The following is a 24,377-nucleotide window of genomic DNA, read 5'->3' on the forward strand; positions in this document are numbered from 1 at the left end:
TTTGTTAGTTTATACCCATCATTACTTCACATCACCCCCTGATGAACCTCCAGGTGGAGGTGAAACGCGTTGGGGGCATTTAATAATATATATATATTTTTTTTGTTTATCCATTTCTTTATGTATCTTTTCTTATGTAGGGTTGTAACAGGGATATAATAGATTTAGGAAGAGGGACAGGGAACCTCCATCAGGGGCAACCCTGGGCTCAGAAATATCCAGGTTCTCCCTCATCCATTCCTTTGTCATTATTATTGTTCTGGTATCCTATTGAAGTTTTTTGCGGAAACTCGTTTTGTTTCCGTATCGAGCTGTAGGGCATTACGTTTTTAATTATGAGCACTTCTGTACCCTTACCTATTTGATATAATAAAGGGATTTTTAATTATCACATTAGCTTTTATATTTCCCTTTGTAGAAACAACAGTCTGCAGGCAAAACATATGCCATGAGGCCAGACATCGTATAGAAAGGTATCTGAAGCTACAAATACATGCACAGGAGAGGCCGCACTGTCCCCGAGATGCAGCATGCACGTCACAGAGTGGAAACTACAGCCCACAACATCCCCTACATCAGGTAGGCTGGAGGAGATCCGCCGTGTATTACTGGGGCACATTCCAAAAATGATCACAGGTGAAAACTCACCTAAAATCTACATATGAGTGAATCTCATCATGCTCCGAACAAAAATAATTCTTCTGAAATTATGATTTTCTATAGATCATTATTAAAGAGCACCTGTCAGCAGGATCAACCCCACTGAACCAGGCATACAGCCTGATAAGTTTAGTGCTGGTGAATAAAACGATACCAGTCTTGTGAAAATCGGTTGTGGCGTTCCTCATTTGCATCAAGATTAAAGGTCTTTGTTGTCTGGAATGCCACAAACGATTTTCACTAGAGAAGTATCATTTTCATAAGCAGGGTCAACCCTACCAGGCAGTGCCTGGTTCAATGGGGTTGATACTTCTGACAGGATGTAAGGGATACTAGCAAAAAGACATAAGAAATTGTATGTGATCATGGAAAATCTCCACTTACTCTTAGCCCCCTTTGACCCCTTGCGCTCCTTCATGTACTGCTCCTTGAGATTATTAATCAGAGACTGGTCTACATCCCAAACTTCAGCAGTTGGGGACAGGACGTCCTTGTCTGCATGCAGATGTTAGTAAAAGAGAGAGCACATGTCAACAGGTCATTAATGGGTTAGTATTTTCCAATGAGATACTTGGGATTGTTAGGCAGAGTTCACACTAGGGTTTTGATGGTTGATCTCATAAATAGGAGTCACAGTGATACAAGAAGCATCAGGGCAATTCTGCTGACAAATTACATAATACAGTGCTGTGGAAACAGATTTGTTTTGAACATTTGTCCCACTTAAAGGGGTTTGCCACTATCGGACCACTTGTGACCAATGTGTAGGTAAGATGCCTACACGGCACTTACCATATTTAATAAGGAACGTCCCTTGGAAACCAAATCTTCTGTGCTGTTCATACAGATGACCTGTCCATAAGATGGCCGCTGATGGAGGGTCATGTGACCACACATCACTCAGTCTCCTTCATACACACACAATGCACCTGCCCTGTGCACTTACACTGCTGGGAGTTTGGTGCAGTGTGTTAGAATGGAGGCAATTTTCCTGGTCACATGATCCTTCATCAGAAGCCATTTTATGGACAGGATCTCTGTGTGGACAGCATGAAAGATATGGCAAACAGGGTATACCTTATAAAATATAGATAATGGTGCAGAATTTCAACAAAGGCTATACTGGTAAGTGCTATATAGTTGTCACACCCTGCCCCATGAGAGGCCTGAGAAGATCTGACAGACTTGCTACACGTTAGTCTATCTGACAGATTGTTCTGTTTCTCTTTGTTGTGGTTTTGGGCAGGATCCCACCTCCCCACAGGTTCTGCTCATTAGCTATTTAGTGGTGCTATTTATACCCGCCTCTCACGATAGCCCTTGCGGTTTATATTTGCTTCTGGAGTTCTCAGCTGGTGTTTGGTGGATCTCCTGCTCCCCGTCCGTCTTAAGCCAAGTCCTACTCCTTCCCTTTTGTGGCGTGGCGTGTCCTGGCGAGGCCTCAGGAAGACGCTGGTTGATGCACCTTGCGCTAGGAACCGGTTGCCTTATCTCCAGCTCCCTAGCTGAGGGTTTGTTTCAGTTTCAGCTAGACTTAGGTTCCAGCGCATGAGCACTTCCACCCTAAGGATTTGCTCATGTTGTCAGCAGTCAGGGAAAGGCTCAGGGATTGTCAGGTGGTGACCTTTCCCTGTTCCCTAGCTTTGGGGCCCAGCCTGGTGTTTTGTTGTATTTGGTTTGCTTCCCTTCCCTCACCTACCGTGACAATAGTCATCTCATAAACACACTGGTTGACACTACCAGAAAGTGGCTAACCCCTTTAAATGTTTCAGATTATCAAACAAATTTGAATATCAGAGAAAGATAACCTAAGTAAATATAAAAAGCAGTTTTTAAATGACGACCATTTATTAATAGGGAAAAAAATTATCCAAACTGACCTGGCCCTATGTGAAAAATAATTCCCCCCCCGCCCCCCCAATTAATTAACTGATTACTTTTTCACAGCACTGTAAATATGATATACCGTATGTATTAAAGGGGTTTGCCAAGATTTAGCAAAAGTTAAAAAAAACAAATCTTTAAAGGGGTTATCTTTGCTCATCTTTAAAGGGGGTTATCCAACTCCTATAATAAGCCCCCCAATCCAATACCCAGGCACCTCATATAGGTTATACTTACCCCGCTCCCTGGCACCCACATCAAGCAGCCAACAGCAGGCAGTGATGGGAATGAGCCTCCCTAGGTTCGCTCCAGTCATGGCCTTCTATTGGCTGCTCCCCCATTAGTGGGCTCATTATAGGGGATGGATCACCCCTACTGCTGCTCCAGTTACTGTAGGGCATGCAGGACCGATGTTGTCAGGCATCAGAGCAGCAGTGCGGAACCAGCAGGGCTGATGTTGTCAGGCATCAGAGCAGCAGTGCGGGACCAGCGGGGCTGATGTTGTCAGGCATCAGAGCAGCAGTGCGGGACCAGCAGGGCTGATGTTGTCAGGCATCAGAGCAGCAGTGCAGAACCAGCAGGGCTGATGTTATCAGGCTTCAGAGCAGCAGTGCAGGACCAGCAGGGCTGATGTTGTCAGGCTTCAGAGCAGAAGTGCGGGACCAGCAGGGCTGATGTTGTCAGGCTTCAGAGCAGCAGTGCGGGACCAGCAGGGCTGATGTTGTCAGGCATCAGAGCAGCAGTGCGGGACCAGCAGGGCTGATGTTGTCAGGCTTCAGAGCAGCAGTGCGGGACCAGCAGGGCTGATGTTGTCAGGCTTCAGAGCAGCAGTGCGGGACCAGCAGGACATTTTTAAAGTGAGTAAGGTTTTTCTTTTAATTTTACACTGCTCCATGTTCCCTGACAAATTTAACTAAATCTTGGAGAACGCTTTTAAGGTCACTGTGCAGTGGATTGGACGCCTGATGCAAAAATAATGTGATCCAAATAAGTTTAAAGTTATAAAAATAATGGGAAAAACACTGGAGGTTAGGAAATACTTGGGTCAACTGAAAAAAAAAAAAAAAGACAGATTGTCATCAGTTGCCCAAAAGAGAAATACAAGTGTGAACCTAGCCTTACAAAGAGCCTGTTACCAAGACAAAGCTACTAAGGAGCGGACAATGGGATACCCCAACAGAATTACACTAGTGTGTGCAATTACACCTGGAAAAGGGAAGGAGAAATGGAGTGGACCTTGCAGGATCCTTTTTAGAGCTGATCAGGTTCTACACCTTCTAACTTCAAAGAAGGTGAAAGTGCTTTCTTATCCGGCACCCTGATTTGGCGCTTTTGGGGGTTATTAAGTGGGTGTAACTACACTCAATAGTGCAACTCTACAAGGGAATCAGTGGACGCTCAGATTTAAAGTCAGTCACAGAGGCATGATTTCTAGGATTTAAGAGTTCAGTAAAATGATATTCATTAGTAGGTTAGAGATGAACAGTTTAGTAAAAGAGCGACACGTCAGTGCCATCACTGATCCGATAGAGAATAAACATATGGCATTCCACAAATTACCAATGCCATTGTGAGTCGTAAGGTCCCATGTAGGGATGAGCGAATTTGCAGGAGCTCCGTACAGTATTAGAATGTATTGGCTCCAATGAGCCTAAGTTTTATTACTTCGCAAAGTCTCGTGAGACTTCGCGTAATAACTTCATGAATTAATTTGCACTGTAAAAAACCATTTCCCGAACTCCAATTTGGTCCCAAGTGGAAGTTGATTCGCTCATCCCTAGTCCCATGCACATTAGCTGGTTGCCTGCACTCTCCGGGTTCAGCACACATTGAGAGGATGCCCTATTTCACCTTTAATACTTAGTATTGATGCACACTCAAACCCTTAGAAATGTCGCCATCACATATCAAATGTTTTCCTAAAGTGCAGTGACTCTTTAGGACACACAAAGATGAAGAAGGTCATCAAATTACTAGTTCTTGAACTAGTAGTAAATACAAAGATTAAAAAAAGATTAAAGTGGAATTCGTTTCAGTTTATTTTTAACCACTTCCAGACCAGGCCTAATTTTGAAAATCTGAGGTGTGTCACTAATAACTTTGGAACACTAATCATCCAAGCAATTTTGAGATAGTTTTTTTTTTTGGGACACATTGTACGTCATATTAATGGTAGATTTGAGTCGACATGTTTTACCTTTACTTATAAAAAGAAATACAAAATTTACAGAAAATTTGGAAAAATTTATAATTTTCAAAATTTGACTCTCTGCTTTTAACCCCTTCACTACCGAGCCACTTTTCACCTTAAATCCCAGGACGGTTTTTGCAAATCTGACATGTGTCACTTTAAGTGGTAAAACTTTAAAACACTTACTTATTCAGGCCATTCTGAGATTGTTATCTCGTCACATATTGTACTTCATGACAGTGGTAATACTAAGTCAAAAAAATGTCATTTTTATTTATAAAAAATTATCAAATTTCAATTTCTCTTTTAAAATAAATAGTAATAACTCCAAAAATAGTTATTACTTTACATTCCCCATATGTCTACTTCATGTTTGGATCATTTTGTGAATGCCATTTTATTTTTGGGGGACATTAGAAGGCTTAGAAGTTTACAAGCAAATCTTGAAATTTTTCAGAAAATTTACAAAACCCACTTTTTAAAAAGGACCAGTTCAGGTCTGAAGTCACTTTGTAAGGCTTGCATAATAGAAACCACGCAAAAATGACCCCATTTGAGAAACTACACCCCTCAAGGTATTCAAAACTGATTTTACAAACTTTGTTAACCCTTTAGATGTTCCACAAGAATTAATGGAAAATGGAGATGAAATTAAAAAATTTGGGCAGATTTCCATTTTAATCAATTTTTTCCCATTAACAAAACAAGGGTTAACAGCCAAACAAAACTCAATATTTATTGGCCTGATTCTGTAGTTTACAGAAACACCCCATATGTGGTCGTAAACCGCTGTACGGGCAGATGGCAGGGCGCAGAAGGAAAAGAACGCCATATGGTTTTTGGAAAGCAGATTTAACAGGGATAATTTTAAGCTGCCATGTCACATTTGAAGACCCCCTGCTGCACCCCTAGAAAAGAAACTCCAAAAAAAGACCCCATTTTGGAAACAACGGGATAAGGTGGCAGTTTTGTTGGTACTATTTTAGGGCACATATGATTTCTGATTGCTCTATATTATACTTTTTGTGAGGCAGGGTAACAGAAAAAAAATATATAGCTGTTTTGGCATTTTTTTTTGTTATTTTGTTATTTACAATGTTCATCTGACACGTTACATCATGTGCTATTTTTATAGAGCAGGTTGTTACGGACGCAATACCAAATACCAAAAATTTTGAAAAAAAAATGAGGGGGGCAACTGTCTTATGTAGGGGCTCATTTTTTGCGGGATGAGATGACGGTTTGATTGGTACTATTTTAGGGTGCATATGACTTTGATCGCTTGCTATTGCACTTTTTGTGATGTAAGGTGACAAAAAATGGCTTTTCTTACACAATTTTTTTTTTTTACGGTGTTCATCTGAGGGGTTAGTCCATGTGATATTTTTATACAGCAGATTCTTATGGACGCGGCAATACCGAATATTTATACTTTTTTTATTTATGTTTTACACAACAGCATTTTTAGATAAAAAAAAATCATGTTTCAGTGTCTCCATATTCTGAGAGCCATATTTTTTTTTTTTTACTTTTTTGGGCGATTGTCTTAGGTAGTATCTCATTTTTTGCGAGATGAGATGGTTTGATTGGTACTATTTTGGGGTGCGTATGACCGCGGTCGTACAAGGGTTAATGCGCCGACATCAGTGTTTTCACCGATGCCGGCGCATACAGCAGGGGTCCGGCTATCAGTGACAGCCAGACCCCTGTGATCGGCAGGCGTGCTGGGATTTCTGTTCCATACATGTACGGCGCTGGTATCCCAAGGGTTAAGACAGATAGTGATACCTTATAAAATGGTTATTAATTAACAATCACTATATGTCTACTTTTTTTGGGGGTTTAGAAGGTTTAGAATTATGAAAGCAATTTTTACAATTAAAGTTAATTTTGGAAATTTTCTTGAAGAACCAATTCAGTTCTGAAGTCACTATGAGGAGCTTACATAATAGAAACCACCCATGAACTATTCAAAACTTTGTTAGAAATGTTAACCCTTTAAGTATTCGACAGGAATTAAAGAGAACCTGTCACCTGGATTTTGGGTATAGAGCTGAGGACATGGGTTGCTAGATGGCTGCTAGCACATCCACAATACCCAGTCCCCATAGCTCTGTGTGCTTTTATTGTGTAAAAAAACTATTTGATACATATGTAAATTAACCTGAGAGGAGTCCTGTCCCTGAGATGAGTCTTGACTGCGATTGCGTTCCGTTCAGTTTTTATAGCGCGGGTGCAATGTGTTTTGCACGCGCGTGATAAAAAACCGACTGTGGTACCCAGACCCGAACTTCTTCACAGAAGTTCAGGTTTGGGTTCAAGGTTTTGTAGATTGTATTATTTTCCCTTATAACATGGTTATAAGGGAAAATAATAGCATTCTGAATACAGAATGCATAGTAAAATAGGGCTGGAGGGGTTAAAAAATAAATAAATTATATTTTAACTCACCTTAATCCACTTGTTCGCGCAGCCGGCATCTCTTCTGTCTTCATCTGTGAGGAAAAGGACCTTTGAGGACGTCACTACACCCATCACACGGTCATTCACATGATTCATCACAATGGTGATGGACCATGTGATGAGCGCAGTGACGTCACCACAGGTCCTTTACCCAGGTCCTGAAGAAAGAAGACAGAAGAGATGCTGGCTGCGCAAACAAGTGTATTAAGGAGAGTTAAAAAAAAAATATGTTTGTTTGTTTTTTACCCCTCCAACCCTATTTTACTATGCATTCTGTATTCGGAATGCTATTATTTTCCCTTATAACCATGTTATAAGGGAAAATAATAATGATCGGGTCCCCAATCCCGATCATCACCTAGCAACCGTGCGTGAAAATCGCACCGCATCCGCACTTGCTTGCGGATGCTTGCGATTTTCACGCAACCCCATTCATTTCTATGGGGCCTGCGTTACGTGAAAAACACACAAAGAGGAGCATGCTGTGATTTTCACGCAACGCACAAGTGATGCGTGAAAATCACCGCTCATGTGCACAGCCCCATAGAAATGAATGGGTCCGGATTCAGTGCGGGTGTAATGCGTTCACCTCACGCATTGCACCCGCGCGGATATCTCGCCCGTGTGAAAGGGGCCTTATCTCTGTAGAGGCTCCAATCCTGGTTTTGGCTCACAATCACTGATGGAAATCACTGACCAAAACAATGACGTGTGAATGAGGCACTGGACTGAAGACAGATGCTCCTTTGATACACTCAGTTAAAGCTTTTTAAGAACACTCTTGGGGGGAGGAGAATTTATCATCCACCTTGCATCAAAAAAAGGGTATTTAGGCTATTTTCACACTAGCGTTAGTGTGATCCGGCAGGCAGTTCCGTCGTCTGAGCTGACTGCCGGATCCGCCGATCAGTGTGACAACTGACAGCATTTGTAGACGGATCCGGATCAGTCTACAAATGCATTGCAAGAACGGATCCGTCTCTCAGCTTGTCATGCGGATGGACGGATTCGTCTGGCAGTCTTTTTCACAGTTTTCCCAGTCTGCGCATGCGCAGACCGGGAGGACGGATCCGTCCTTCAGTTGTTTTGCAATGCCGTATCCGGCACTAATGCAAGTCAATCGGAATTAATGCCGGATCCAGCATTCCAAAACGTCTGACAGTGACTGAACGGAAGGCATACTGATGCAAACTGAACGGATTTCTATCCATTCAGAATGCATTGGGATATGCCTGATCAGTTATTTTCCGGCATAGAGCCCTTTTGACGAAACTCTATGCCGGAAAAGAATAACGCTAGTGTGAAAGTACCCTAAGTCGCAAACTGTGTGTTTGCAACTTTTTTTTAAATTGTCGCATCTCAGCTTTTACTTTGCCCTCGCCACTTTCCCTAAGGTGGGCATGGCAAGGTATGGAAAAGGGCATGGCTAGCTGCCCCAAAATACTTATCTTCATTTACACCAAAAATCTAGAGCAGCTTTTAGCAGTCAAAGATTTCTGTTCAGGCACACGGATCTAAAATAGGATGTGGCGTGTGCCTTGTAATATATTAGGGGCATCCACCGGCGGTGCAGTTGAAATCAAGACCGGAGCTTAAAGTGGCAGTGTTGATAAATCTGTCACATAAAACTGAAAAGCCCTGTCACCACAAAATGCAGTGCAATCTGAAATCAGCATGTTCTAGAGCAGGAGGAGCTGAGCAGATTGTTATAGTTATGTGAGAAAAGTAAAACCTGTCAATTATGCATTTGTATCTTTGCTTTTTCTTCCTCCTGTGAACAGGAGGAAGGGGTTATCATTGATTGATAGCACTGTGGGTATATAACACCTCCTCCATTTACCGATTCGTCTTCACAGGGATGCAAAGATATAAATGTATACATTTCAAAGTTTTGCTGAAACTTTTTGAATAAACCTATATATCGAATCTGCTCAGCTTCACCTGCTCTATAACATGGTGCTTTCAGATTGCACTGCATTTTGTGGTGACAGGTCCTCTTTAAAGGCATTAACTCTTGGTCAGATTTTCATAACCTATGAACTATTCAACCCAGTAAAAACAAAAAATAAATAAATGACAATTACTCAATATACCCATAATAAGTTGATAGGGCAAAAATGGATCCTAAAAGATCATTATGGATTCCTTAAAAATCGAAACCTTGAAGCTGTATGATCAGAATCTAAAGAAAAGCTCTGTAAGGAAATGGAAACAAGCTCTTTTTCAATCATATTTAGATACCATTGTTATCTTTAACGGTGCTTCCACCGTATCAAGGGCCTATGACAAAGGGGTTCTCCAGGAAAAGATATTTATGACTTATCCTCAGGATAGGTCATCAGTATCAGATCTGCAGGGGTGCGACACCAGGGACCACCCGACGATCAGCTGTTAGAAGAAGCCTTGAGTGCCGCAGCCTCTTCCTAGGCCAGTGACATCATTGTACATTGGTCACATGGTCTAATTGCAGCTCAGCCCTATTCAAGTCAATGGGGCTGAGCTGCAATACCAAGCACTGCCACTATACAATGTATGGCACTGTCCTTGGAAAGCTGCCGAGAGCCGGCATCACTCACCCGAGCTCCAGTGAGCGCAGAGGCTCCCTGAACCAGCTTATCTGTGGGGGTGCCGGGACTTGGACCCCAGCTGATGTGATAATGATGACCTATCCTGAGGATTAGAGTTGTTGCGATACCAAATTTTTGATTCTATTTCGATACCTTAAAAAAGTATTGTGATATTCGATACCATGCGAAGAAAAAAAAAAAAAAAAGCCATGGGTATTCCGCATTTTAAAAAATGGCGAATCGAGCAGTTTTCATATTTCTGTTCCGGCGTTCAACGCATAGTGATTTTTTTTATATTTTAATAGTTCAGACTTTTCGGACGTGGCGATATGTGATATGTTGATTTATTTATTGTTTATATATTTTAAATGTAAAATTGGGAAAGGGGGTGATTTATACTTAATATTTTGGTGTTTTTTTTTACTTTTTATTTAATAACTACTTCCCCCTTAGGGGGCTAGAACCTGGGATCTTTTAACCCCTTGTCCTATTCACCCTGATAGAGCTCTATTAGTGTGAATAGGACTTCACACTCTCCCTGCTGCCCTGTGCATAGCACACACAGCAGCAGGAAGGTTACCATGACAACCAGGGCTTCAGTAGCGTCCTGGCTGCTATGGTAACCGATCGGAGCCCCAGGATTACACTGCTGGGGCTCCGATCAGAAGCTGCCACTGCACAACCAATGAGAGGAGGGGACCCTGTGGCCACTGCCACTAAAGATTTTAATACTGGGGGGGTTGAGGGGGGCGGGCGCACTGCGCCACCAATGATAATTAACCTTTAATACAGGAGGCGGGTACTGGCAGCAGATCAGCGGCAGTTAACCCCTCAGGTGCCGCACCTGAGGGGTTAACTGCCGCTGATCGCAGCTCCCTGTCAGAGGCAGGTGCCGGCTATGCGATTCTGCTGCCGGCACCTGCCTCCTGTATTATGTGTTAAAGGCGACCTTATATGGGTCCAGACTTTAAGTATTAGGCTACACAGAGCGGCGCCCAGAGATGTCCCAGCCGCTCCGTTCGCCCGCTGTGGCCCCATTACCGTCTCCTGCTCCATATGCCAATTACTATCGGAGCACTGGACAGGAGACATCAGCTTCTCTAGTGGGCGTTCTTTCTTCCTGGCTGTAGCGCTGTCCAATCGCAGCGCAGCGTGAAGGAACGCCCACTAGAGAAGCTGATTACAGTAACGGGGCCACAGCGGGCGAACGGAGCGGCGCCCAGGAATAATAGTAAGTGCAGGGAGATCTCTGGGCACCGCTCTATGTAGCCTGCTACTTAAAGTCCAGACCCATGAAAAGTCCTGCTATCATTGGTGGTGCAGTGCGCCCGCCCCTCTCTTCTCATTGGTGGCAGCAGCAGCACAGGGGAGGGAGAGGCTGCTTCCTTCTCCCCTGTGCTACTGAGGGAACATGAGTGCACTCACAGCAGCGCGCTCATGTTCTGTGATACTAAACTGCACAGCCCAGTATCGAAAAAATTGAAATCCCGGTTTCGTATCGATACCGGGACAAAAGTATTGATTGGGTACCGAAATTTCAATACCTGCAACAACCCTACAGAGGATAAGTCATCCTTATCTTTTCCAAGATAAACCTTTAAAGGTTTTCTCAGAGATAATTAAAAACCTCAGATAACACACACACATGCTCCCCAGCACCATTCTCTGTGGCACTGGTCTGATACTCCCACCAAACAGCAGTGGTGACGTGTCTGAATGTTGCAGCCACTGTCCTCAGCAGTCTACAGACAAGCACAGTGATTGGCTGCAGCAGTGAGGTGCCATAGCCAGACACATCACAGTGAAAGACAGTAGTCAGTGACTCGTGCAGGGACATGCCTGGATTTGGCACGTGACCGCTGGAGCCAATCGCTACGGTCAGCTGTAGACTGAGAAAACTATCGGCTGCAGAGATCACGTGCCATATTCAGACACGTCCCTGCTGCTACAGGTGCCTGACATCGGTTCATTTCATTATCCAGATTGAAATATTCATGCAAACTTTGTCAGGCACCATTAGTGTCTGGCATGTGCCCGATTTTCCATCCATGTGGCTGCATGAGGGCTCTTTTTTTCCGGGACAAGTTGTACTTTCTAATGGCACCATTTACATTACATACAATGTAAAGGAAAGCTGGACATGTGGTGGAATTAGTAGAGTGGAGAATAATCTGTTGTGAATGGTGGATTCTGTGCCATCTATACATATGAATATCTGTCATTGTACTATTGCTTGAGATAAGCAGATAACTGCAGTAAAGTGATCTGTACAGGCTAAAAGTGGGGCCACTGTGAAAACTGGAGCACATTGTCTTTTTTTAACTATACATAGTGACGTGTAAAATTAAAACTAAAAATCACCAAATAATCTCATTTTCTGATAATGCATTTCCTCTAAAGAGGACTGGTCAAATGCAGCATGTTAGAGAGCAGGAGCAGATGGGCAGATTGATATAAAAGTTTCAAAAAATTCTATAGAACGTGTATTTTATGGATTTAAATCCTTGCTCATTCTGGGTTTCTAAAGTGAATCTGTCAGCTTTAAAACACCCTTCAGACTAGAGTAAGTGGTGTATAGTGTAAATGCTGCAGAGTCCGTTTAGGTCATTTTTATCTTCATATTCACATTCCTACGCTGTGTTCTGACCAACAGTAAGCTGCATTGAGAGGACTTCTCCATTACGTGCATGAGCACCGAATCCGCTCAATGCATTATACTGCTGGTTTGTTGGAGCACAGAGTCACAATGCAAGCGAGAATGAAGGTAAAAATTACTAACCAGGCTCGGCACCACTTACACTATAAACTGCTTACTCTAGTTTGGAGGGTGGTCCCATCAGTGATTGACAGCCTGTCCTATAGGACTGTGCATACAGAAATGGCTGCCAATCACTGATAGGACCTCTGCCTTGAAGTCAAAGCCCTGAATGAGCAAGAATTAAAATGTATAAAGTAGACGTTTTATAAAACTTTTTCCCACAAGACTACCTGCTCTGCTTCTCCTGCTCTAGAACATGATACCTTGGCTCACATACCATGTTCAACATGACAGGTTCCCTTTAAATGTATAAATTAGAAGTTCTTCCGACAAAACTATACCATATTTAATTTGCTCAGCTCCTCCTCTATAACATGCCTGCTGCAGATTGTTCTCTATGACTGGAATAATGAATGTTTATGATGCATTGTTGGGAATGTACAGTCGTGGCCAAAAGTTTTGAGAATTACATAAATATTGGAAATTGGAAAAGTTGCTGCTTAAGTTTTTATAATAGCAATGTGCATATACTCCAGAATGTTATGAAGAGTGACCAGATGAATTGCATAGTCCTTCTTTGCCATGAAAATTAACTTAATCCCCAAAAAAAAACCTTTCCACTGCATTTCATTGCTGTCATTAAAGGACCTGCTGAGATCATTTCAGTAATCGTCTTGTTAACTCAGGTGAGAATGTTGACGAGCACAAGGCTGGAGATCATTATGTCAGGCTGATTGGGTTAAAATGGCAGACTTGACATGTTAAAAGGAGGGTGATGCTTGAAATCATTGTTCTTCCATTGTTAACCATGGTGACCTGCAAAGAAACGCGTGCAGCCATCATTGCGTTGCATAAAAATGGCTTCACAGGCAAGGATATTGTGGCTACTAAGATTGCACCTCAATCAACAATTTATAGGATCATCAAGAACTTCAAGGAAAGAGCTTCAATTCTTGTTAAGAAGGCTTCAGGGCGTCCAAGAAAGTCCAGCAAGCGCCAGGATCGTCTCCTAAAGAGGATTCAGCTGCGGGATCGGAGTGCCACCAGTGCAGAGCTTGCTCAGGAATGGCAGCAGGCAGGTGTGAGCGCATCTGCACGCACAGTGAGGCGATGACTTTTGGAAGATGGCCTGGTGTCAAGAAGGGCAGCAAAGAAGCCACTTCTCTCCAAAAAAAAAACATCAGGGACAGATTGATCTTCTGCAGAAAGTTTGGTGAATGGACTGCTGAGGACTGGGGCAAAGTCATATTCTCCGATGAAGCCTCTTTCCGATTGTTTGGGGCATCTGGAAAAAGGCTTGTCCGGAGAAGAAAAGGTGAGCGCTACCATCAGTCCTGTGTCATGCCAACAGTAAAGCATCCTGAGACCATTCATGTGTGGGGTTGCTTCTCATCCAAGGGAGTGGGCTCACTCATAATTTTGTCCAAAAACACAGCCATGAATAAAGAATGGTACCAAAACACCCTCCAACAGCAACTTCTTCCAACAATCCAACAGTTTGGTGAAGAACAATGCATTTTCCAGCACGATGGAGCACCGTGCCATAAGGCAAAAGTGATAACTAAGTGGCTCGGGGACCAAAACGTGGACATTTTGGGTCCATGGCCTGGAAACTCCCCAGATCTTAATCCCATTGAGAACTTGTGGTGAATCCTCAAGAGGCGGGCGGACAAACAAAAACCCACTAATTCTGACAAACTCCAAGAAGTGATTATGAAAGAATGGGTTGCTATCAGTCAGGAACTGGCCCAGAAGTTGATTGAGAGCATGCCCAGTCGAATTGCAGAGGTCCTGAAAAAGAAGGGCCAACACTGCAAATACTGACTCTTTGCATAAATGTCATGTAATTGTCGATAAAAGCCTTTGAAACGTATGAAGTGCGTTTAATTATATTTCACTACATCACAGAAAGAACTGAAACAAAGATCTAAAAGCAGTTTAGCAGCAAACTTTGTGAAAACTAATATTTGTGTCATTCTCAAAACTTTTGGCCACGACTGTACATTTCTTATTCCTTAACTACATGAGATGCTACAAGGTTGCAGCATCTGCTCTCGGGTCCTCTACAAACAGAAATAAGCATGCATGTGCGACTCATGAGGCAATCCCATGTGGTCACTGCTGACTACACATTTTCACCTACAGCTTTCCAACCAAATTATTTATGGCCATTCACATTTGTTGTAATTAATTTCACATTTTAGGTAACTCTCTGCCTGAGGAGGTGGTGATGGTGAGTTCACGAGGGGCCTGGATGTATTTCTGGAGTGTAATATTATTACATGTTATAGCCACTAGAGAGGGGTCGTTGATCCAGGGAGTTATTCTGATTGGAGTCGGGAAGGAACCCCCCCCCCCCATAAAGTGGGGAAAATTGGCTTCTACCTCACAGACAAACTGAAGCAGGTAGAGGGGGGCCCTTTAAGCTTGAGCTTCTACGCTGTTTCCTGTCCTGGGTAGGCGGGGACGTCCTCCTGGTGTGCCGTTGTGGAGGCGCCAGGAAAAATTGGCTTCCACCTCACAGTTTTTTTTTGCCTTCCTCTGGACCAACTTGCAGGATAACAGGCTGAACTGGATGGACAGAGGTCTGTTTTCAGCCATGTAGGTATTGCCTGATGCATATTAAAAGGTTAAAGCGTACCTACACTTCGATAAAACTTAATACGTAATAGCGACACAAAGGTTTTATCAGGGGTGGTCTGAGTGCTCAGACCCCCAACGATCACTAAAACAAGGAGAGAGAAGCGCTCACACAGAACTCTCTCCTTGGTGCAGGAAACAGAATCGAGATCCATACTTTGAGGCCGTCTCCTGCAGCAAGAATAGACAACGTATAATGCGAGCGCCCCTCTCTCCTAGCTCTAACGGTCAGTGGTGGTCTCATCACTTAGAATCCCACCAATAAAAAAAAAAAACTGATACGTCACCATGACATATCAAAAACTTGAAAGTACAGTGACACTTTAGCCTTAATACTGATTGTATACTTCGTCCATGTTCCAGATGTATTTTTCAGCAAAGGATAGCATTACCTTTGCGGGATATACAAGAAGGCACTGCTGAAATACCCACCATGCCTACTGATTACGAATACAGCATACTGTAGGATAAGGTTTTACAGTATATTTTTTATATCAGTCATTTAGGTAGCCCAACAGCTCAGGTTCTGATCAACATCTAGTTTACATTTCACAGCCAATGAATACTCATAAAACAGTGTACACCATTATCCATTTTACGGAATGATAAAGACCAGCAAGGTAATCTGCTCAAGTATACCGCTGCAGGGTCAGATTTAAGAGGACCTTTTAGCACAAAACTCAATGTAATCTGCAGAGAGCATGTAATAGAGCAGACGAGGCTGAAAAGATTCTGTAAAACTTATCATTTATATCTCTGCTTTTTCTAACTTAAACACCACCCGCGTACAGCTCTTGGGACACAGGGGAGGTGTTATCAGTGACTGACCGCTATCTCTGTACACATACTAATACAGGGAATGCTATCGATCACTGATGTGACCCCCGAGTGCTATTCGTTAGAAAAAGCCGAAATATAAATCAGTAATGAGCAGCTCTGCTTTAGACTAACCCGATTTGTTCATCTACATAACTAATTTTCATTGTGATCCCTCACTCTGTATCAAAATGTATTGCCTCCAATGAGGCTCTTTCAATATGGGTGCTGTTAATGCAAGACTTTAACGAATCATTAACAAATCTGGGTTTGGATTCATTTTGTATTACATGAATGCCTGCGCGAGACTAATGAAGTCTTGCGTTAACCGCAGCCATATTGAAAAAGAATCATAGGAGGCAATACATTTTAATACACGTACAGAGATAGGGATCGCAACGAAAATTAGTAACAAGTTGGGAGTTGGATTTGCTAATCACTAATGTAAGGTATAAATGACATGTTTAACAGATTATATTTTTTTGTATATCTCAATATCTCAATCTGCTCGGTTTCTCCTGCTCTATAACATGCAGTCTGCAGAACGCTTGCATTTTGTGGGTGAGAGGTCCTCTTTAAAGTACAAGCACATAGGTGTCTAGGAAAAAAACAACTAGGTACACTTACCCCACTCAGTCCCATCTCCTGAACTTCTGGCCTCTCCAGCACCTTCACCATCTTCTGCAGTCACAAGAAAATCAAACTCTTTCAAAGCTTCCTCTGTGTCATCAGCAAGTTCAGCAGCTAAGCCTTCATTTCCAATCTGTTCAAGTAAAAGTTAGCGATTTTTAATATTGTCATATAAACTAGGGATCGGCCGATACCGATAATTTGTGAACTTTCAGGCCGATAGCTTAAACCGATATTCTGGGAATTTAAATTTTTGAAGAAAAAAAAATATTTCCTACACAAATCTGCTGAAAATTAATGTTTATTGTTAACGTGTTTTTTTTTTTGTAAATCTTTCTTTTTCATTTATACTTAATATTTTAGTGTTGTTTTTTTTTTTTTTACTAACTTTTAGCCCCCTTAGGGACTAAAACCCTTGTCCTATTCACCCTGATAGATCTCTATCAGGGTGAATAAGACCTCACACTGTCCCTGCTGCTCTGTGCTTTGTGCACACAGCAGCATGGAGCTTATCATGGCAGCCAGGGCTTCAATAGCGTCCTGGCTGCCATGGTAACCGATCGGAGCCCCAGGATTACACAGCTGGGGCTCCGATCTGAGGAGCAGGGGAGAGGGGATCCTGTGGCCACTGCCACCAATGATTAATACTGGGGTAAAGGGGGGCACTGCACCACTAACGTTTTTAATACCGGGATGGGGGTGGGCGGCGCACTGTGCCACCAATGATTAATACTGGGGGGCGCACTGCACCACCAATGAAGAGAAATCTCTCATTAATTCATATACAGGAGGCGGGAGCTGGCTGCAGAATCACATAGCCGGCTCCCGACCTCTATGAGCGGTAGCTGCGATCCGCGGCACCTAAGGGGTTAACTACCGCAGATCGCAGCTGCCGTTCATAGAGGTCGGGAGCCGGCTATGTGATTCTGCAGCCAGCTCCCGCCTCCTGTATATGAATTAATGAAAGACTCATCTTCATTGGTGGCGCGGTGGCCACAGCCCCTCCCCTCCTCTTATCTCCTCTAATTGGCTGCAGCGGCAGCAGCACAGGGGGAGGAGACACTGCTTCCTTCTCCCCTGTGCTGCGGAGGGAACACAGAGAGCGCTGAGAGCAGCGCGTTCTGTGTTCCCCATACGTTATCGGTATATCGGCAAAATAGATGCCGATAACTGTCAAAATCCTGAATATCGGCCGATAATATCGGTAAAACCGATAATCGGTCGATCCCTATTATAAACATTGTATATCCAGACTATCAAGTCTGTCAGGTAAAGCCTCAGTTAACAGCTGAGGTCAGGGAAGGACAGGTCAGTAACATACAGCCACTCTGAACCTTGACACATGGGTCCATCAAGTCCAACCTCTCTCAGGTTATACATCATTATTAGTGGTGTGAAAACTGCAGATTTTACTGTCTGTCCTGCAAGGATATCCTCAAAAATATTGACATGCAAACGATTTTAAATCCACCCTGCATGTCAAGGTACGTTCAGACTTCACTGCTGACAATCTCTTTAAAATCTCATTCACTTCGCTGCTACTACAAACACTATGGATCATCTGCATGCAATACTGCAGGGGAAATTCGAGCGTTTGCGCTGCATGTGTGGGTTAAATCCTCTGCTCATAGAATAAGTATTGATATTTACATTTCAGACAACAAAGCTTACTCTATGTTTTTTGTTTAACCGCTGCTTATCCATCCCATCGACCTCTTCTATGATGTCCCCTTCATCTTCTTCATCACTGTCATCTGTGCTTTCTAAGAAGTTAAATGTTTCGAGCACGTCACCTGAGTTCCTACAAAGAAAAGAGTCACAAATAAATATAAGAAATTTCACTTTCAATTTCATTATTTCAGAAAAAAATATTCTGTAACATAAGCTAAAATTCGAAAGAGAAGTCGTGGATTGCACATCTACATTCTATGCATTAATCCATTGCCTCAGCGCATCAATTTCAATTGCTTCTCAGCTGAATTAATAAACCATATATGAGGCCATTTGTATACGGTTTGATCAAAATGCTTATGCCCACTCACCACATCAAGGTGGTCTTTTTGGAGTGGGTCCTTACTCTACTTTGGGGCAGCTTTAAGTGTGTGGCGTGAAGCAGGGACCCACTCAATGGAGGTTACCTTGACACAGTGTGAGGTCATGCGCATTTAGATCAAAACATATACAAAGTGCTTCGTATACAGATATATATATATATATATATATTGCTGAGAAGCAACAGATCAACGCATAGCATGTGGATGTGCGATCTATGCTTTCCCTTTTTTGAATTCTGCTCAAGTGTCTTTTTTCCGATTATTTCAGGACTCCTCCCACTTGATCCACAGGTTTTCAAAAAGCAGGAGACTGCAAAAGGGTTAAAACCTACTTGGTCACAGTTTTCTTTCTGAGGCCACATGGAAAGGTAAGCTTTTCATATCTGTTCACAAGACGCAATGCTGAGTGGTTGCTGCTCCGATACAGTGCCTGTGGGCTGGTGGGACGCAGTGACATGGGGGCTTTATCTGACAACAGGGGTGCTGTTGGACTGCAAGGTCTTGCCGCCTGCAGGAGCTGTGTTGTGGCAGTCGCCACGTCGTGCTGCGGCAAATTAGAGTGAGGACCCTCTCAATAGAACATGCCTCACATACAGTGTATAACTAGTGGTGAGAAGCAATATATCATTGCAGGGCAGGCGCGTTCCTTTTTTGTTTTGTTTTTGAAAATGGACGATCTGTAACATGCTTGCATCCCTTAGTACAGAAGTAGAAAACTCGAAAAGAGGTTTAATTTTCTACACTAACATGCAAGTAAATTTGAAAATGTAAAACTAATTTGGCAATATATTTAATTGAATAGGACAGTTTACTAATAGATCCCAGTAATGGAAAGATGTCCCCTGCAAATTTTCAGTGAGCAAAACTTACCAGCTTTCAAGGCAGACCTTAAAAGGGTTAAAAGGGTTGCCTGCTAATTTTGAAAACTACTTAAAGGGGTTGTCTCATCATGGACAATGGGGGCATATCGCTAGATTGTCTGATAGGTGCGGGTCCCACAACTGGGACCCGCACCTATATCGAGAACTGCGCCCCGCAAGGTGGTGGCTGGAGGACTCTGGTCCAGCCACCACCAAGCCGGCTCCCCATAGAAGTGAATGTGAGCGTACCGCCCGCTACTATTCATTTCTATGGGGCCGACGGAAATAGCCGAGCCAGTGCTCGGCTATTTTCCTAGCGATATGCCCCCATTGTCCATGATCAACCCCTTCAACTAGACAGATGGTGCCTGCATAGTATACCTGGAATATCAACCAGGTGAAATATTGGTCATGAACTGACTGCAGCACAAACGAATTAATGTCAGGTGAAAGCTTACTGTGTGTGTGCGTTCAGTCTGGTCTCTCCCTGCTCCTTTAGGCCCAATGAAGAATCCCTGGGGTGCTGAACAGGCCACTGCAGCGTCACACAGAGGGGGTGCTGATCAAGCATGGAGAGTGAACAGCATTACCAAAACTACACCTGCAGCAGAGAAGACGCAGCCGGCTCACAAGACTAGACATCCCTCTAGATACCCAATGCATCAGAGAATGTGTGTCCACTGACTGCTCAGCAAAAACAGAAGCCATACTAGTGTAACTCCCAAAAAAGGTTTAGGATTATGAGCTGGATGTAACAAACAGATTCAGGCAAAAATGCTAAAAAAGCTAATAGAGCATGGTGCACTCCACTATAGGGGTCCACCAGGCACAGCCCAACATATCACGGATCCGGTACTTTGCTTTTTGCTGTTGTATGGGATTAGATTGTCTACCAACAATAAGCTACTGCCTTTGGCAGCTTTCAGATGACAATGAATAAACACATTAAAATGCCTGTGCACAGATCAAAGACATAAACGAGACGGCGGTGTAGATGGTTACCTTTTGTTTTCCTGTCCCTTTTGTTTGAGTGAAGCATCTCCACCATTAAGGATCTGTTCTAGGTTCTTCGGTTCTACAGAACCATTTGGCTCAGAACCTGAAAGTCCGAGCAGAGAGCGTACCCTTTGTGACCGAACATCTAATATTGTGTCTGTATAGCCCACCTCCTGAAGATACCTGCACAAGATAAAAAAATGAGAAGCTAAAATCAAGAATATACTCACAGCCGCTGACAGGATTTTTTTTTGTCTTGCTTAAATGCATCTAAAATGAAAGATGTAGACATTTTGCCAGTAACCGTCGCTAATTTCCTACCACTGTGTCTATAGCTTGGTTATTTTCCCGTCATGTTCCAAGGGTCATGAGAGCCACTTCCGAAAGATGGCACTAGATAGAGGGTTCTCCTTCTCTGGGAAAGACATCTTTGCACCAAAGCTTCTATCTCTGTGGTGACAAAGGAAGCCTGCGTACCTGTCCATGGTATCCTGTAGGAAACCAAGTATGAGTGCAGGATCAGACTACACAGGGCTGAAGGTTGTCTGGTACCAAGGAGAATAGGGAGACCTTTCTAATGAGGACAATTTGCAGGTTGTTTATTTTTTGATGTTCGATGAAATGGTGCCATAAAAAGTTGGTAGTGAAGGTGGACAGAGCCTTCAGGTATTGAATGGTACATTTCTTAAAAACAGATTAGTTGTATCTTCCTTGATTAACCCCTTCCAGCAAAAGCCAATTTGGACCAAATGCCGAAGCCGCATTTTTCAAACCGGACATGTGTCACTTTATCTGGTAATAACTCTGGAATGCTTTTACTGATCCAAGACACATCATACTTCATGTTAGTGGTGAATTTGATATGTTTTACCTTTATGTATACAAAAAAATTAAATTCAAAATTTACTGAAAATTTTGAAAATTTTTATTTCTCTGGTTTTAACCCTTTCAGGCCCGGGCCATTTTTCATTTTGCGTTTTCGTTTTTCCCTCCCGGCTTTCCCATAGTACAAAATTTTGTATTTTTCTGTTCACATCGCCTTATGAGGGCTTATTTTTTGAGGGACAAGTTGTACTTTCTAATGGCTCCATTTACGGTTGCATACCATGTAGTGGGAAGCAGATTTTTTTTTTTTATTACATTGTACACTATGCGGTAAAAGTGACCTGTTATCTTCATTCTCCAGGTCAGTACGGTTCCAACGATACCACACTTGCATAATTTTTCTATTTAAAATAGTGGGCGCCATGTTTAAAGACCGGCCCGATGACGTACATGTACGGATGGTTAGAAAGCTAAAACTTTTAGAAGCAATTTTTGACAGTTTCAAGTAAATTTTCCCAAAAATTCATTTTTGAAGTTACTTTAAAGGGAGTCTGTCACCTATCTGACCGGTTTTAAACAGATCACATTGTTCAGTGGGGCACAAAGACATGACACAGATGTTACCTGTGCTTAGTTTTTCAGATGCTTCAAATCGCCCAAAAAGTCGTTTTTATCATATGCTAATGAGCCGTCGCAAGTGCCCAGGGGCGGAGAGTTTTCTGAAAGTGCCCAAGTTACCCTGCCTCACTCGTGCCTAACTCATCCCCTCAGCAAGCTCAGGCCAGCCCTGTGGCTCTGTGACATCATATTTCCCTATAGGAGGTTCAAGCATCGCTGCCGGGCCCGGGCATGCGCAGTGTTCTGCCCACTGTGGTCAGAGGCACAGGGATATGGAGTGCGCATACACCAGTTACTGGCGTGAAATTGGCGCATGCGCACTGCCTATCTCTGTGCCTCTGACCACAGTGGGCAGAACAGTGCGCATGCCCGGGCACGGCAGCAATGCTCGAACAGCCAACAGGGAAATATGATGTCACAGAGCCACAGGGCTTACTGAGGGGCGGAGTTAGGTGCGAATGAGGCAGGGGAACTTGGGCACTTCCAGAAAACTCTCCGCCCCTGGGCACTTGCGACGGCTCATTAGCATGGGCGATTTGAAGCATCTGAAAAACGAAGCAGAGGTAACATCTGTGTCATGTCTTTGTGCCCCACTTAACAATGTGATCTGTTTAAAACCGGTCAGGTAGGTGACAGACTCCGTTTAACCACCTAACTGTTCTGCCCAAAATGACAGCATTAGTCCAAGCAACAGATGAGATAACATGTTTAAAGATCGAGGCGGGAACAAATCGTGGGCAAAATCTGCTTTTACTTTCACTTTCAGCTGCATCCTGACTTCTAACAGTGATATCTTCCCCTGTACTGAAGCTGCCAGCTTTCAAATACAAAGCCCTTGTCTCTAGCTGCTACCAAACCAGAGATAGATATGAGCAGCTAAAGCAGCCCCCCCCCCCCCCCCTTCAGGAGAGAGAGAGAAAGCGCATGGCATTGTTATCATTGTATCGGCCCAGAATAAAATTATTTACACTCAGTAAAAACTGTAAATAAATTCCCCAAAATAGTATACTGGCGGCCGGGGCAGCCCCTGCTCCAGGTAACCCCCCCTTCAGTTGCCCCTGCTCCAGGTAACCCCCCCTTCAGTTGCCCCTGCTCCAGGTAACCCCCCCCCCTTCAGTTGCCCCTGCTCCAGGTAACCACCCCCCCTTCAGTTGCCCCTGCTCCAGGTAACCACCCCCCCTTCAGTTGCCCCTGCTCCAGGTAACCCCCCCTTCAGTTGCCCCTGCTCCAGGTAACCCCCCCTTCAGTTGCCCCTGCTCCAGGTAACCCCCCCTTCAGTTGCCCCTGCTCCAGGTAACCCCCCCTTCAGTTGCCCCTGCTCCAGGTAACCCCCCCTTCAGTTGCCCCTGCTCCAGGTAACCCCCCCTTCAGTTGCCCCTGCTCCAGGTAACCCCCCCTTCAGTTGCCCCTGCTCCAGGTAACCCCCCCTTCAGTTGCCCCTGCTCCAGGTAACCCCCCCTTCAGTTGCCCCTGCTCCAGGTAACCCCCCCCTTCAGTTGCCCCTGCTCCAGGTAACCCCCCCCTTCAGTTTCCCCTGCTCCAGGTAACCCCCCCTTCAGTTGCCCCTGCTCCAGGTAACCCCCCTTCAGTTGCCCCTGCTCCAGGTGCTCTGCTGTATGCTCCAGCTTCCCCCTTTCTGCTGCAGGTGTTCCCCAGAGCCCCTACTCTGCCTGCATCCAGGACTCGGGTACTCCCCGAGTACCCCTGCTTTAAGTGCCTCCCCTTTAGTTCCAGATGCCCCCTCAGTGCCCTTGCTCCAGATGCCCTTCCTCCTTCTGGTGCCTGTGCTCATGCCACCTCCATCTCCTGTTGTGCCCCTGCTAAGGTGGTCTCTGCTCCAGGTAACCCCCTTGCGAGGGTGGGGATTCAAAATCATGCCCCCTTACCGCCTTTTCCACCAATTAGCAGAGAGTGCTTCCTTCTCTCCAGATTCTGTTCTCTGTCGCTCTGATGTGGGCGGTGCAGCTGCGTGTGGTGCGCTGCGATTCTATTGGCCGGCGCGCCGCACATGCGCATTTAATATCGGCACGCACGCATGGACACATTGCACGCACAGAGGGATTTTATTATAGAGGATGGCCGCAAGTGTTGGCACCCCTGTCATTTTTTCAGAAAATTAAGTATTTCTCCCAGTAACTTCTAGTAGAAATTAAGGGTGCACCGAAATGAAAATTCTGGTCCGAAACCGAAAATTCAGGATGCCCTTGACCGAAAACCGAAACTGCCTTTTTGCCCAAATACTTTTAAAATACTTTTTTTTAATGATTTTATTAATAATTCTTTTTCATGAATGAAATTCATCTGTGGGTGGCGCTGTTATGGAGAGGGGGATCTGTGGGTGGCGCTGTTATGGAGAGGGGGATCTGTGGGTGGCGCTGTTATGGAGAGGGGGATCTGTGGGTGGCGCTGTTATGG

General features: G+C 44.0%; 1 protein-coding gene across 4 annotated transcripts in view; it reads right to left on the minus strand.

The window, feature by feature from the left end:
- Positions 1 to 24,377, minus strand: part of STRN3 (striatin 3) — a 97,346-nt gene that overhangs the window by 36,844 nt on the left and 36,125 nt on the right. For 3 of the 4 annotated variants that reach the window (XM_040411176.1, XM_040411177.1, XM_040411175.1), the window contains exons 5-7: positions 20,526 to 20,702; positions 18,281 to 18,410; positions 16,607 to 16,742 (exon numbers count right to left, since the gene is read on the minus strand). In XM_040411176.1, coding sequence (XP_040267110.1) covers positions 16,607 to 16,742; positions 18,281 to 18,410; positions 20,526 to 20,702 — 443 coding nt within the window. Of the gene's footprint in view, positions 1 to 1,044; positions 1,156 to 16,606; positions 16,743 to 18,280; positions 18,411 to 20,525; positions 20,703 to 24,377 lie in introns of all 4 variants that reach the window. The other variant, XM_040411178.1, reaches the window with a different exon arrangement.

The sequence above is a fragment of the Bufo bufo genome, chromosome 11 (assembly GCF_905171765.1).
Source record: "Bufo bufo chromosome 11, aBufBuf1.1, whole genome shotgun sequence".
Classification (NCBI taxonomy): Eukaryota; Metazoa; Chordata; class Amphibia; order Anura; family Bufonidae; genus Bufo; species Bufo bufo.